The sequence below is a fragment of the Rhinatrema bivittatum genome, chromosome 5 (genome assembly GCF_901001135.1).
Source record: "Rhinatrema bivittatum chromosome 5, aRhiBiv1.1, whole genome shotgun sequence".
Lineage (NCBI taxonomy): Eukaryota > Metazoa > Chordata > Amphibia > Gymnophiona > Rhinatrematidae > Rhinatrema > Rhinatrema bivittatum.
Genome location: NC_042619.1, coordinates 1,964,115 through 1,978,055, shown reverse-complemented (window position 1 = coordinate 1,978,055; position 13,941 = coordinate 1,964,115). Strand labels below are relative to the sequence as shown.

General features: G+C 43.0%; 1 protein-coding gene across 1 annotated transcript in view; it reads right to left on the bottom strand.

Annotated features, from left to right (window-relative positions):
• Window positions 1-13,941, bottom strand: part of DNHD1 (dynein heavy chain domain 1) — a 792,986-nt gene that overhangs the window by 594,612 nt on the left and 184,433 nt on the right. Inside the window, exon 12 of the mRNA XM_029601740.1 lies at window positions 3,978-4,221. Within this exon, the coding sequence (XP_029457600.1) occupies window positions 3,978-4,221 (244 nt within the window). The remainder of the gene's footprint in view (window positions 1-3,977; window positions 4,222-13,941) is intronic.

Sequence of the window (13,941 nt, the reverse complement as noted above, 5' to 3'; positions counted from 1 at the left end):
CCCAGGTTACTGTATATGCGCTGTATTAAGCGCCTATACAGTAAAATGGGTTACGTGGGCATAACCCTTCCCTAACGCTTTAAAGCCGCGGCATGCATTTGCATGCGATTAGAGGAGAGTATCGGGGAGTTAGTGAAGAGAACTGTGCGTGCGGGGAGGAAGGGTGCGCCTGACACTGCCGCACTGTTATTACCGCGGCCTTACAGGATCGACCTGTAGGTGATCTTCAGCAGGAGCAGATACATAAGGAAATAACGGAATTGGAGGTCACACAGGCTATCAAGGGCTTGAAATTGGGCAAGTCACTGGGGGTGGATGGTTTCTCCGCTGGCTTTTATAAAAGCTGAGCACAGTGGTAGTGGGGCCCCTGATAAGAGCTTTCAATCATCTGCTCTGTGAAGGGACGATATCGACTCAGGCAAACAAAGCGGGAATCACGATTCTAGCCAAACCAGGCAAGGACCCAATGAAGTGTGGGTCTTATCGGCCTATTTCATTAATCAATTTAGATTTGAAGATTCTAGCTAAAATCCTAGCTACCCGCTTGGGGGGTGTTTCCACCTCTTTAATTCATCCTGATCAGACGGGGTTTGTACCCGGCAGGCTTGCAGCGGACAACGTGAGACGAGTATCAGATTTGATTTGGTGGGGACAGAAGAACAAGTGCCAATGGTTCTTCTCACAGTAGATGCCGAGAAGGCATTTGATATGGTGCACTGGGATTATTTATTCGCAATTTTAGACAAAATGGGATTGGGTGGCAATTTCTCTACTTGGATAAAGGAGTTATATCGGAATCCCAATGCTTGCATCAAAGTAAATGGTGGATACTCCCCCACCTTTCAAATTGAATGGGGAACGAGGCGGGGGTGCCCACTATTGCCCTTATTATTTGCCTTATATCTCGAGCCCTTAGCGGAGGCGATCAGGTCTCATGGTGAGATTCAGGGACTAAAGGTTGGAGATCAAGAATATAAACTTTCTATGTTCGCTGATGATGTTTTATTTACTATTTCCTATCCTGAGGAGTAGCTGGCGCCCTGCTGTCCACTCTGTCCAAGTTCAGTGATGTTTCTGGTTACCGCCTGAATGCAGAGAAATCTGAATTGCTAAATGTGTCTGTTCCACAGGCTCAATTTGATAAGATACAAATGGCGTTTCCCTTTACGGTGGTCCATACATGTCTAAAATATCTAGGAGTCAAAATTGGCCCTAAGTTGGAAAACTTGTTACAGCTTAACTATGGGGGGCTTTCGTTGAAAATTGTACAAGACCTACAGGCATGGGAACAATTAGGCCTATCCTGGTTAGGTCGCATTGCGACGGTAAAAATGAATATTTTATCCAGGTTTAACTATCCGTTCCAAACCCTACCTATAGCCATCCCAGTGGAGTCTTTTACTTTATGGCAAAGGAAGTTGTTGCGATTTATCTGGCGACACAGATGACCTAGAGTTAACAGATGGGTGCTCTATCTACCCAAGAGAGGGGAGAACTTGGGGTACCTTGTTTGTCTTGGTACTATATGGCAGCGCAGTTACGCTTGGCTATTCATTGGCATGCATCTGGGAAAGGGAGGAGATGGGTTGCACTGGAAAGGACGTGGATATGGGGAGGGGGACTGGGTTCCCTCCTCTGGTTGCGGAAGATAGACAGACCAGAGATTAAACATGTTGCGCCCACAATACACCACACGCTGGCATTATGGGATGAATGGAAGGCAAACCTGGTGGGAACACGGATGTTTTTCTTTAGTACACCAATATTCTTTCAAAAGGGGTTTCTCCCAGGTTGGTCTCCTGGGGTGGCCCTGAGATAGCTAGAGAAGGGCTGTTCCAACCTGGGGCATCTGATTAAGGATGGGGAGGTTCGGGATTTCCATGATTTGTTGATAAACTTTGATTTGCCTCCCACAGATCATTGTTTTTATCTTCAACTCAAACATTTCATGACACAATCGATAGTTAAGAGGGAGTTGATGCAAGGGAAAACTCTGTTTAAGGGATATTGCGAAAAGGCAGAGCATATGGCCAAGGTTATCTCCAAAATATATCCTCTTGTTTAATAGTGATCTTCTGAAACCCCCCGCTCACATTACAAGTTGGGAGAGGGATGTCCCAGTCTTAAAGGACCAGCAGTGTTGGTGTGAGGGTTTCAATGAGAATTCAGAGGCGCTCTATTTCTGCCAATCTGGTGGAACTAGGCTATAAGCTGTTGTACAGATGGCATATTACTCCAGCTAAGCTACATAAGTTTTCTAACAAGTAGGATGGCAGATGCTAGCGGAAGTGTGGTAACCTGGGCTCTTATATTCATATGTGGTGGTCCTGTCCTAAAATAAGTGTTTATTGGGAGGATATTGCAAATTTAATTCTTCAGATAACTCACACTAAACTTAGTCCAAACCCGGCACTGTTTTTATTGAATATACAGACCACAGATGAGACAATAGAACATATGTATTTAATTACACAAATATTGATTGCTGCCAGGACGGCCATTGCTAGGAGTTGGAAACAGGCAGAAGCGCCGACTCAACAGCAAGTGACTCACGCAGATTCACTATCTAGAACATTTGACGGCTATTAGACATAAACGCCTGACACAGTCATTTTCCCGATGGCGAGCCTATGTGGATTGGATTTCAAGTGCCCAACTACGCATACAAGTTAATTTGGAAACTTTCACCTTGAGTATTGCGGCGTGATGGGGTATAGCTTTCAGGCTCTATACTTTAGATTCTCTTATCACACCTGGAAGGTAGGAAATACAGGCAGGTTAATATTGACTTGCTGAGCATTATACTTTTGGACCTACATTTTCTTTTCCTCTCATATTCTTTTATTCCTATTTTTAGCTAAGGTAGACAGAATACTGAAGACATCCTGTGACATTGTGAGAGGGGTTGGGGGGGGGGAGGGTAGATAAAAAAAGGTGAAAAATAACTGTGGTAGTATATATTTGTACAGGATGTAATACGTTAAGATGAATTATCTTGTATTTTCTTGTACTTATGGTCCCAAGTGCATGCGAATGCTTCTGCACACTTAGTAATTCATGTTGTGGACTGTACCCTTTATGGTTGTGATATTATTAGTATCATATGATATGGTTATATCCTGGTTGTTCTTTATAAATCTTAAATTAAAAAAAAAAAAAAAAGGGCGATCCGGGAAATTACAGACCGGTTAGCCTGACTTCAGTGCCAGGAAAAATAGTGGAAAGTGTTCTGTATTGGGACCCTTGCTGTTCAATATATTTATAAATGATCTGGAAAGAAATACGACGAGTGAGATAATCAAATTTTCAGATGATGCAAAATTGTTCAGAGTAGTTAAATTACAAGCAGATTGTGATAAATTGCAGGAAGACCTTGTGAGACTGGAAAATTGGGCATCCAAATGGCAGATGAAATTTAATGTGGATAAGTGCAAGGTGAAGAGACGGCTGAGGGGGATATGATAGAGGTGTTTAAAATCATGAGAGGTCTAGAACGGGTAGATGTGAATCGGTTATTTACTCTTTCGGATAATAGAAAGACTAGAGGGCACTCCATGAAGTTAAAAGTAATGTGGCAGTCATGTTCAACCATTTGAATGCACCAAAATGGGAGACTAAGGTGAAATTCCAGAGAGAACCCATCACATCATGAAACACAATACAAATGCTATCATTTTATGTAATTAGTCAAAAGAGAGAAGCCAGCTTTCACATGAAGTATACAGTACACCAGAACTGTCCAATTTTGACTCTGTCTTTTTATGTTTAATTTTATGTGAATTTTATTTGTTGATTATTATGTGTGTTTTTATGTAAATCACTTAGAGCTTTTGCACAAAGTGATTCAGAAATTTTAATAAACAAACAAACAAACAATAGTTTTCTGTGACACTGTGCGCCCTGTCTCTCTGCACCTATGTAAATGCACAGTGGTGCGCCACTGGGTCTCTATGCTTTGCCTCTCTCTTTCTCCATACCTATCTCCTTTTGAATATTGCTGCAGTCCACAAATAGGATATTGTTCTGGGTTATGAAGCTGCTTTTCACCTCGTTGACCCTCTCAGTCCAGGACTGGAGCTGCAGGATCTGCTCTTTGTACTGATCAGCTGTGCAGTCACGCATTACTTTCAAGTGTTGGGGCCGCCAGGAATAAACAAAACCATAGATCTCAGCCAACCAGTCATGTTCAGTGCAAAACTCCTGCACCTCTTGCAAAGAATTCTGTAGGAATATAGAAAGACATGGTTTAATGGAACAAAGTCAGCATGGCTTTACCCAGGGCAAGTCTTGCCTCACAAATCTGCTTCACTTTTTTGAAGGAGTTAATAAACATGTGGATAAAGGTGAACCGGTAGATATAGTATACTTGGATTTTCAGAAGGCGTTTGACAAAGTTCCTCATGAGAGGCTTCTATGAAAAGTAAAAAGTCATGGGATAGGTGGCGATGTCCTTTCGTGGATTGCAAACTGGCTAAAAGACAGGAAACAGAGAGTAGGATTAAATGGGCAATTTTCTCAGTGGAAGGGAGTGGACAGTGGAGTGCCTCAGGGATCTGTATTGGGACCCTTACTGTTCAATATATTTATAAATGATCTGGAAAGAAATACGACGAGTGAGATAATCAAATTTGCAGATGACACAAAATTGTTCAGAGTAGTTAAATCACAAGCAGATTGTGATAAATTGCAGGAAGACCTTGTGAGACTGGAAAATTGGGCATCCAAATGGCAGATGAAATTTAATGTGGATAAGTGCAAGGTGATGCATATAGGGAAAAATAACCCATGCTATAATTACACAATGTTGGGTTCCATATTAGGTGCTACAACCCAAGAAAGAGATCTAGGTGTCATAGTGGATAACACATTGAAATCGTCGGTTCAGTGTGCTGCGGCAGTCAAAAAAGCAAACAGAATGTTGGGAATTATTAGAAAGGGAATGGTGAATAAAACGGAAAATGTCATAATGCCTCTGTATCGCTCCATGGTGAGACCGCACCTTGAATACTGTGTACAATTCTGGTCGCCGCATCTCAAAAAAGATATAATTGCGATGGAGAAGGTACAGAGAAGGGCTACCAAAATGATAAGGGGAATGGAACAACTCCCCTATGAGGAAAGACTAAAGAGGTTAGGACTTTTCAGCTTGGAGAAGAGACGACTGAGGGGGGATATGATAGAGGTGTTTAAAATCATGAGAGGTCTAGAACGGGTAGATGTGAATCGGTTATTTACTCTTTCGGATAGTAGAAAGACTAGGGGGCACTCCATGAAGTTAGCATAGGGCACATTTAAACTAATCGGAGAAAGTTCTTTTTTACTCAACGCACAATTAAACTCTGGAATTTGTTGCCAGAGAATGTGGTTCGTGCAGTTAGTATAGCTGTGTTTAAAAAAGGATTGGATAAGTTCTTGGAGGAGAAGTCCATTACCTGCTATTAAGTTCACTTAGAGAATAGCCACTGCCATTAGCAATGGTTACATGGAATAGACTTAGTTTTTGGGTACTTGCCAGGTTCTTGTGGCCTGGATTGGCCACTGTTGGAAACAGGATGCTGGGCTTGATGGACCCTTGGTCTGACCCAGTATGGCATTTTCTTATGTTCTTAGAGTCAACATCTCAGTGACGAAGAGCCTATCTCTTTCATGGTCCCGGTCCCCTTTCACCATACCCATCATATGCTCTCCGAACATAGATCACATTCTCACCACTCTTTTCTTCTTCCTGGATGACTATGGTTGCCTGTCTTTCCAGTGCAATCCTTCACCCCCTTTTTCAGTCTGCTTCTCTCATTGCATGTTGTTCCCCCCTTGCCATAATGGCTTAGGCTACATAAAAGAGGCAAGTTTCAAAGTCATTAATCGCCTGACTAAAACTTGCCTTTCCTCAGTCTTCCTAAAAGTCCATATATTGTTCCATAATTTGCATTCACAGGAGACGGTGCTGTGGGCAGGATTTGGTTAGCAGAGGAAAATATTACATGTAAATTGTATTTCCATGAATAGTAACTGCAGGAAAAGCAAATGCAATGTCTGTGAGTACTTTGTACCTATGATAACTTTCAGAATATTTTATTTATTTCATTTATTTAATAATTTTTATATACCGACTTTTCATGCAAGCATATCAAATTGGTTTACAGTAGTTAGCAAATATTCATTTAAATATTTGCATTTCCAAAGAAGAAAGGAAGTAAATACATTGTTTCATAATATAAATAATTAACATAGAATAGAAAGGTCCCTGGTGAGACCTCACTTGGAATACTGAGTACAATTCTGGAGACCATGACTTTAAAAGGATATTTATTTTATTTTTATTTGTAGTTTTTATATACCGACATTTGTTTAGTAATATCACATTGGTTCACAATCAACAATACTTCGCAACAGTGCTAAATAAACATAGCATTTAGCGGCCGTGCTTTACAAATAATATTTTAACTTTAGGGAATAAGGAAAAGAACAGAGAAGAAGATTTGAGCATACTAGAAAATAACTAAGAGAACAAGTTAGGTAATTAATTCAATTAAAATAGATAAATAATTTAAGTTTATCTTGATAGCACAATGGGTGACATGGTTGAATATAATTGTGGGGACAACCTATGTAAACTCTATTAAACGAGGTTAAGGGGTATAATTGGACAGCAGAGGTAGGTAAATTTAATCACATATCAACTATTACATATCATATATCACAGATCTAAATAAGGTAGAGCGAGTCTCGTCAAACGAAGAGAGAAATAAACAAATGAGATTGAATAGGGTACAGAAATAACATCTCATTAAGGGGGGAACAACTCTAGGGCTGTAAAAACCATGGGAGCAAAGACATGACTGGGAGGGCATTCATAGATGTAATGGGGAGGTGGGCATATCTGCGCAGGGGAGGGCAGATCTAGAGGTTACACAAAAGTGTGGTTATAAGACTAGTGGGAGACAGAATTGCTGATAAATAATTGTGTATAACTCAAGTATAAGCTTGCAAGAAGAGCCATGTTTTGAGTTTTTGTTTGAATTTTGTTGGGCGGAGATCAAGTGGCATGTTGTTCCAACATAGAGGCCCAGCTCTGGATATGGCACGCTTTCTGGTTACGTCGAGTAGGGTTGCTTTGTGAGAGGATGGAGTCAGTCCAGAAGGAGTCTAGTAAAATGGTCAGTGGCCTTTGTTCTAAAGCACAGAGGGATAGACAAAGCTCTAAACATGTACACCCTAAAGGAAAGGCGAGTTAGGGGGGATGATAGAGACATTTAAATATCTCAGAGGTTTCCATGCACAGGGGATGAGCCTTTTTCAATGGAAAGGAGACTCTATAACGAGGGGTCATGAGATGAGGGTGAAAAGGGGTATCAGAAGTAATCTAAGGAAATGTTTCTTTACAGAGAGGGTGGTAGATGTGTGGAACAGCCTCCCAGTAGAAGTGGTGGAGACAAAAAGTAATATCTGAATTCAAAAAAGCATGGGATAAATACAGGGGATCTCTAAGGAAGTGAGAATTATAATGCTAAATTAATTTGGACAGAGGAGCAGACTGGATGGGGCATAGGATCTAGTATCATGTTTCTATGAGCATACTTTACCTTTGAAACTTGAGGCAAAGTACACAGGCATAAAGCAACCGTGGATTTTGTCTAAAAGGCACATTTAGAAATAAAACCTGCCTGCATAAAATTCTCCTCCCTCCGTCTGGAAATGTACATTCATCAGCATTGTGCTTGTTTTTACCTGCGCACTGCAGAGGTGTTCCCAGGGGCAGGCATCAAAGCGTGGAGAAAAAGTACTCATAGAATAATCAGGCGCAAATCCCTATGGGTCCTTTTTCAGCAAAGCACAACTATCTGTGTAATTTTGCTCTGATTACTGGTGCAGACCCCATGGGTGACCTTAGAGTGAGACCGGTGACAGCAGAGTCAGACGGACTGAGGGGATGATGTGGTCTCTTTCTGCTGACATCTTCCATCTTTCTAAGATTAATGTGCAAATCTAACACCACTTTAGACAGGAACTTGGAAATCAACGCAGAGCACCACATTCTTAAGTTTGTATTTTTGCAATTTTCAAAATACAAACCAAGAATAAATTTGAAAGAGAAAAAAGAAATGTGAACATTGAAAAAGCAAAATTGCTTACCTTGTAATAGGTGTTATCCCAGGACAGCAGGATGTAGTCCTCACATATGGGTGAGGTCATTCACGGAGCCCTTAAGCGGGAAAAACTTCTGGCAAGTTTCTAGAAGCTTTTAACTGGCTGCCTGAGGCTACTGAGCATGCCCGGCATGCCATGATATTCCCTGCCACAGGGGTCTCACTTCAGTCTGGTATGTAGCAAAAAGCGTTAGCAAAATAAAATAATAAAGTCTGAGGCCCAACTCCGCGGGGTGGCGGGTGGGTTCCGTGAGGACTACATCCTGCTGTCCTGGGATAACACCTATTACAAGGTAAGCAATTTTGCTTTATCCCAGGACAAGCAGGATGTTAGTCTTCACATATGGGTGATTAGCAAGCTAGAGGCTGAGTCATTATCCATGCAGGTAACAGGAATGCCTTGTTGAAGAAATGAGTCAGCCGAAGATCACAGCAGGCTGGTTGTAGAAGGAGTTGGGATTAAACTGGAAACAAGTTCTTTAAGACAGATTGTCCATAGGCTGAATCTTGACGTCCTTCCTTGTCCAAACAGTAATGAGCTGCAAAGGTGTGAAGAGAACTCCATGTTGCTGCTTTACAGATGTCAATGATTGGCACTGAACGAAAATGTGCTACTGAGGTTGACATTGCTCTTACTGAATGTGCCTTTACTCGCCCTTGGAGAGGAAGGCCTGCTTTTTTATAGCAAAACTGTATGCAATCTGCTAACCAATTGGATAGAGTATGCTTTCCCACTGCTTTACCTGGCTTATTTGGATCATAAGAGACAAAAAGCTGATTGGATTTTCTGAGGGACGTAGTGCGATTCAAATAAAAAGACAATGCACGTTTACAGTCCAGAGTGTGTAAAGCTCTTTCTCCTTGGTGAGAATGGGGTCTTGGAAAGAATGTGGGTAGAACTATGGTTTGATTTAAATGGAATTCCGTAACTACCTTAGGAAGGAATTTTGGGTGTGTACGGAGAACCACTCTGTCATGGAGAAACTTAGTATAAGGTTCATACGTGACAAGTGCTTGTAACTCACTAACTCTCCTAGCTGATGTAATGGCTATGAGGAAAATAGTTTTCCATGTGAGAAATTTAAGATCACAGGAATCTATGGGTTCAAAAGGAGAATGCATTAATCCTGTTAAAACCAAATTCAGATCCCATTGTGTGGCTGGAGGCCGAATTGGTGGTTTAAGGTGAGTTAGACCTCTCATGAATCTACTGACGAGAGGTTGTGTGGATATAGGTGCATCTCCTATCTTGTTATGATAAGCTGAGATTGCGCTCAAATGCACTCTGATTGACGATGTCTGAAGACCAGAGTCTGAGAGATAGTACAAATATTCTAGAAGAGAAGTTGTGGGGCAAGTGAAGGGATCAATATTGTTTTGCTTGCACCAGAGAGTAAACCGTTTCCATTTGAAAGAATAATTCCTTCATGTGGAAGGTTTGCGTGAAGCTATAAGCACTTGAGAAACATTAGTGGAAAGATTAAGTGATTGTAGGGTTAAGCTTTCAACATCCATGCAGTCAGGGATAGGGATTGAAGGTTGGGATGGCGCAACCGACCCTGATCCTGAGTGATGAGATTGGGAGCTATTCCCAAGCGTATGGGATCCCTGACTGAAAGGTCTAGCAGAGTGGGAAACCATACTTGTCGAGGCCAATACGGGGCTATGAGTATCATGGACCCCTTGTCCTGTTGTAGCTTTACCAGTGTCTTGGTGATAAGCGGTATTGGAGGATATGCATATAGTAGGCCCGAGTTCCAAGGGCGAGCAAAGGCGTCCTTGGCTGGTTGGTTCTTCTGTTTGTGCAGAGAGCAGAAATTGTCCACTTTGTGGTTCAGGTGCGACGCAAAGAGGTCTGTTGTTGGTTGTCCCCAACGCTGGAATATTTTGGTCGCTATTGAGGGATTCAGGGACCACTCGTGTAGTTGGAACTGGCGACTGAGTAGGTCTGCTAGGACATTTTGAATCCCTGCTAGATAAGTGGCCTGGAGGAACATTGAGTGGTTCAAGACCCAGTCCCAAATTTGTGCAGCTTCCTGACAAAGGAGATACGAGCCCGTACCTCCCTGTTTGTTGATGTACCACATGGCTACAGTATTGTCTGTCTGGATTAGCACAGTCTTGTGTGAAAGGCAGTCCTTGAAAGCATGCAGCGCATAACGTATAGCTCGAAGTTCCAGAAAATTGATTTGATATGTGGCTTCGAGTTTTGTCCAAGTTCCTTGAGTTTGAAGAGAGTTTAGGTGATCTCCCCACCCCAAGGTGGATGCATCTGTAGTTAATGTTATCTGAGGGATCGGTTTTTGGAAGGGTAGGCCCTTGCGTAAATTGTCCTTGATTGTCCACCATTGTGGCGAGGAGCGTAATTGGTGGGTTATTTGTATTTGATAATGTAGTGGTTGAATGGCTTGGATCCATTGTGATCGAAGAGTCCATTGGGTGAGTCGCATGGCAAGTCTTGCCATAGGAGTGACGTGAACCGTTGAAGCCATGTGTCCTAGTAAAATCAGAAACTGATGAGCTGTCACTTGTGGTTGTATGGATATTGAGTACGCCAACTGGGACAGTGTGAGTGCACGTTCTTCTGGAAGAAAGGCTTGTGCAAGGTTTGTGTTTAATTCTGCTCCTATGAAGTGGAGTAGGTGAGACGGGTTCAGGTGGGATTTCTGATAATTGATGAGAAATCCGAGTTTGTGAAGTAACTGTATTGTGTACTGTAGAGAAGTTACTGCTCCTTGCTGTGATTGACTTTTGATTAGCCAATTGTCGAGGTAAGGAAAAACATGAACACCTTGTTTGTGCAAATGTCCCGCTATCACTGCCAGGCATTTGGTGAAAAGTCTGGGAGCGGAAGCTAGGCCGAATGGCAATACTCTGTATTGGAAATGATGATGTCCGACTGTGAATCGCAGATACTTGCGATGAGGTGGGAATATAGGAATGTGAGTGTAAGCATCTTGAAGATCCAGAGAACAAAGCCAATCCCCTTTTTGTATGAGTGGAAGCATGGTGCCTAGGGACACCATTCTGAATTTTTCTTTCCTTAGGAATTTGTTGAGATTTCTGAGATCTAGAATGGGACGTAGGCCTCCGGTTTTCTTTGGAATGAGGAAATACCGGGAATAGAATCCTCTTCCCTTCTGAGTGTGTGGTACGTGTTCCACCGCTTTTGATTTCAGAAGAGCAGATAATTCTGTTTTTAATTGAGGAATGTGCTTGAGATGGGAGTTTTGTGGTGGAAACTCCTGAGGGAGAGATGCGAAGTCTAGGCGGTAGCCTTGATGAACAATGGACAGGACCCACTGATCTGTTGTAATGTTTGTCCATTCTTTGTAAAATTGGGAAATTCTCCCTCCAACTGGCAATTCGGGATAAGGATTGGGTAGTTGGCTCTGCACTCTGGGACGATTTTCAAAAACCCGAGGTGGAACCTGTTTGAGGAGGTGGCTGTGGCCTTGCAGACCGTTGTTGTCTTTGTTGTGGACGTTGTTGAGTCCTTGTAGGCCTTGACCTAGAGGCCTGAGGATAATACCTCCTTGGTCGGTAAAAAGGACGTTTAGTGTCCCTACGTGGTGGTCTGCGAGGTGGATGAGTTGCAGTGTCATGAGGTAAGGTGGATAGTTGCTTCAAGGTTTCTGAATGTTCTCGAAGCTGTGCAACGGCATCTTGCACCTTTGTGCCAAACAAATTATCTCCTTGACACGGTAGGTCTACCAATTTGTCTTGGACTTCAGGGCGTAAATCTGAAGCCTTTAGCCAGGCCCACCGTCTTGCGCTGATGCCAGATGCAGTTCTTGATGATGTTTCGAAAGCATCATAGGCTGCCCTTACCTCGTGCTTTCCTGCATCTAGGCCCTTTTGTACAATTTGCTGTGCTGCCTCTTGTTGTTGCTGAGGCAGGGATGGTAAAAACTCTTCTATTTGTTTCCAGAGATTTCTCTGGTGCTGCGTCATATAAAGCTGATATGCAGCAATCTTAGAGTTCAGCATGGCTCCCTAGTAGATTTTCCTTCCCATTAGATCTAAAAATCTGCTGTCTTTCCCTGGAGGGATTGAAGCATGTGTTCTGGATCTGTGTGATTTTTTCTGAGCAGATTCTACAACTAGGGAGTTGTGAGGGAGTTGAGGTTTTTCAAAACCTGGTGCCGCTTGTACAAGGTAAGTGGAGTCTACTCTCCTGTTTACAGCAGGGGTTGTACATGGGTGTTCCCATATTCTCTGCTGAAGCTGTAAAAGTACTTCATGCACTGGTATAGCTAAATTGTGTTTTGGAGGATCCACAAATTGTAATATTTCAAGGGTTTGTTGCCTCTCATCTCTTTCAGCCTGGAGCTGGAAGGGTATGGACTCAGACATTTCCTGAATAAAAGAAGAAAATGAAAGGTCTTCTGGAGGTGACTGTTTTTTAGCTTGAGGCGGAGTATTCTCAGATAAAAAATCCTCTAAGGAATGCTCTGATTCTGTGTCTAACCATGTGTCTGACGTAGGTTGATATTGAGGAGGTTCCAATCTTTTAGATGGGGGAACTCCTGAAGGTCCCTGTAAGGGATCTTGAGGGTCTGGTGTACCCTCTCTGTCCTCATCCTCTAGATCCTCCTCTTCCTGACCAGTTGCTATGGGCAAGGATGCTAAGAGGTCTTGGTACCTTTTAGTGAGGATGCTATGTAGTCTTGCTTCAGAGGTAGTAGCATCTGGAGCTGGAATGGAAGTATGTTTAAATTTTCCTGATGCCTTTTTTGTTGCAGTTGTCTTTTCTGGTACAGGTGTTCTAGTTGGAGCTAGAGTGTACAAGGACATCGATGGTACAGGAGTTGGAATCGATGAAGTATGAAATGTGAACATGGAGATTGGGATCATCGATGAAATGGGTCTAGAGGTCATCGTGGTCATCGAGCTTTTTGTAAGTAACGATGCCATCGATGAGTCCTGTAATGCGGATGGTACTGTCATCGAAGGGGTAGTGTACGGCATCGATGAAGTCATCACGGACATCGGCGTTGATGGGGTCGCCGGCATCGGCTGGGCAGCCGGTATCGCGGTTGAGAACATCGGCAATTCTGCCGGCATCGACAGGGCTGTCGGCATCAACACTGTAGTCGGCATCGGCATCGATATGGTTGTCGGCATCGACTGGGCAATCGGCATCAACCCGGTGGTCGGCATCGGCGATGACGCCGGTATTTGAACTTTCAGGGCATCGGTGACTATTTGTTTGATCAACTTAGTTAAGTCGGCAACCGATGTCGATGGTATCGATTCCTGTACGGATGTTACGGAGGTCGATGGAAACTTTTGTTTTTTAGGGACCGGTTCCCCCGGCGGTGGTAACAGAGGAATGGAACGGTGCCGTCGGTGCTTATGCTTCAGATACCGACCTTGTCAATGACGCGGAGGGTGTTGGAGAGGAGGCATCCCCGGAACCCTCCGGAATTCTTTTCTGTATTAAGATCTTTTTTGTGATGCCTACCGGTGACGATTTTGTTGAAGTCGTCGGCGATGGCGCTGCCTGAATTTGAAATATTTGTGTCATTTTTTCTTGGCAGAGTTTTCTGCCTTTCACCGTCATCTCCTGACATTGTGAACAGACCGCGATGTCATGGTCTCCACCAAGGCAACGAACGCATTCGATATGCGGGTCCGTTATGGACATTGTCCAGTTGCAGGCCGGGCATTTTTTGAAGCCCGAAGTCTTTTCTGTGACATCCGTCGATGAAATTTGGTGTTTTCTTTAGCGAAAACGTATAGTTTTGTCACCAGCCGGTGACAAAACGAGTGAGACCCGTAAAGGGCAAAA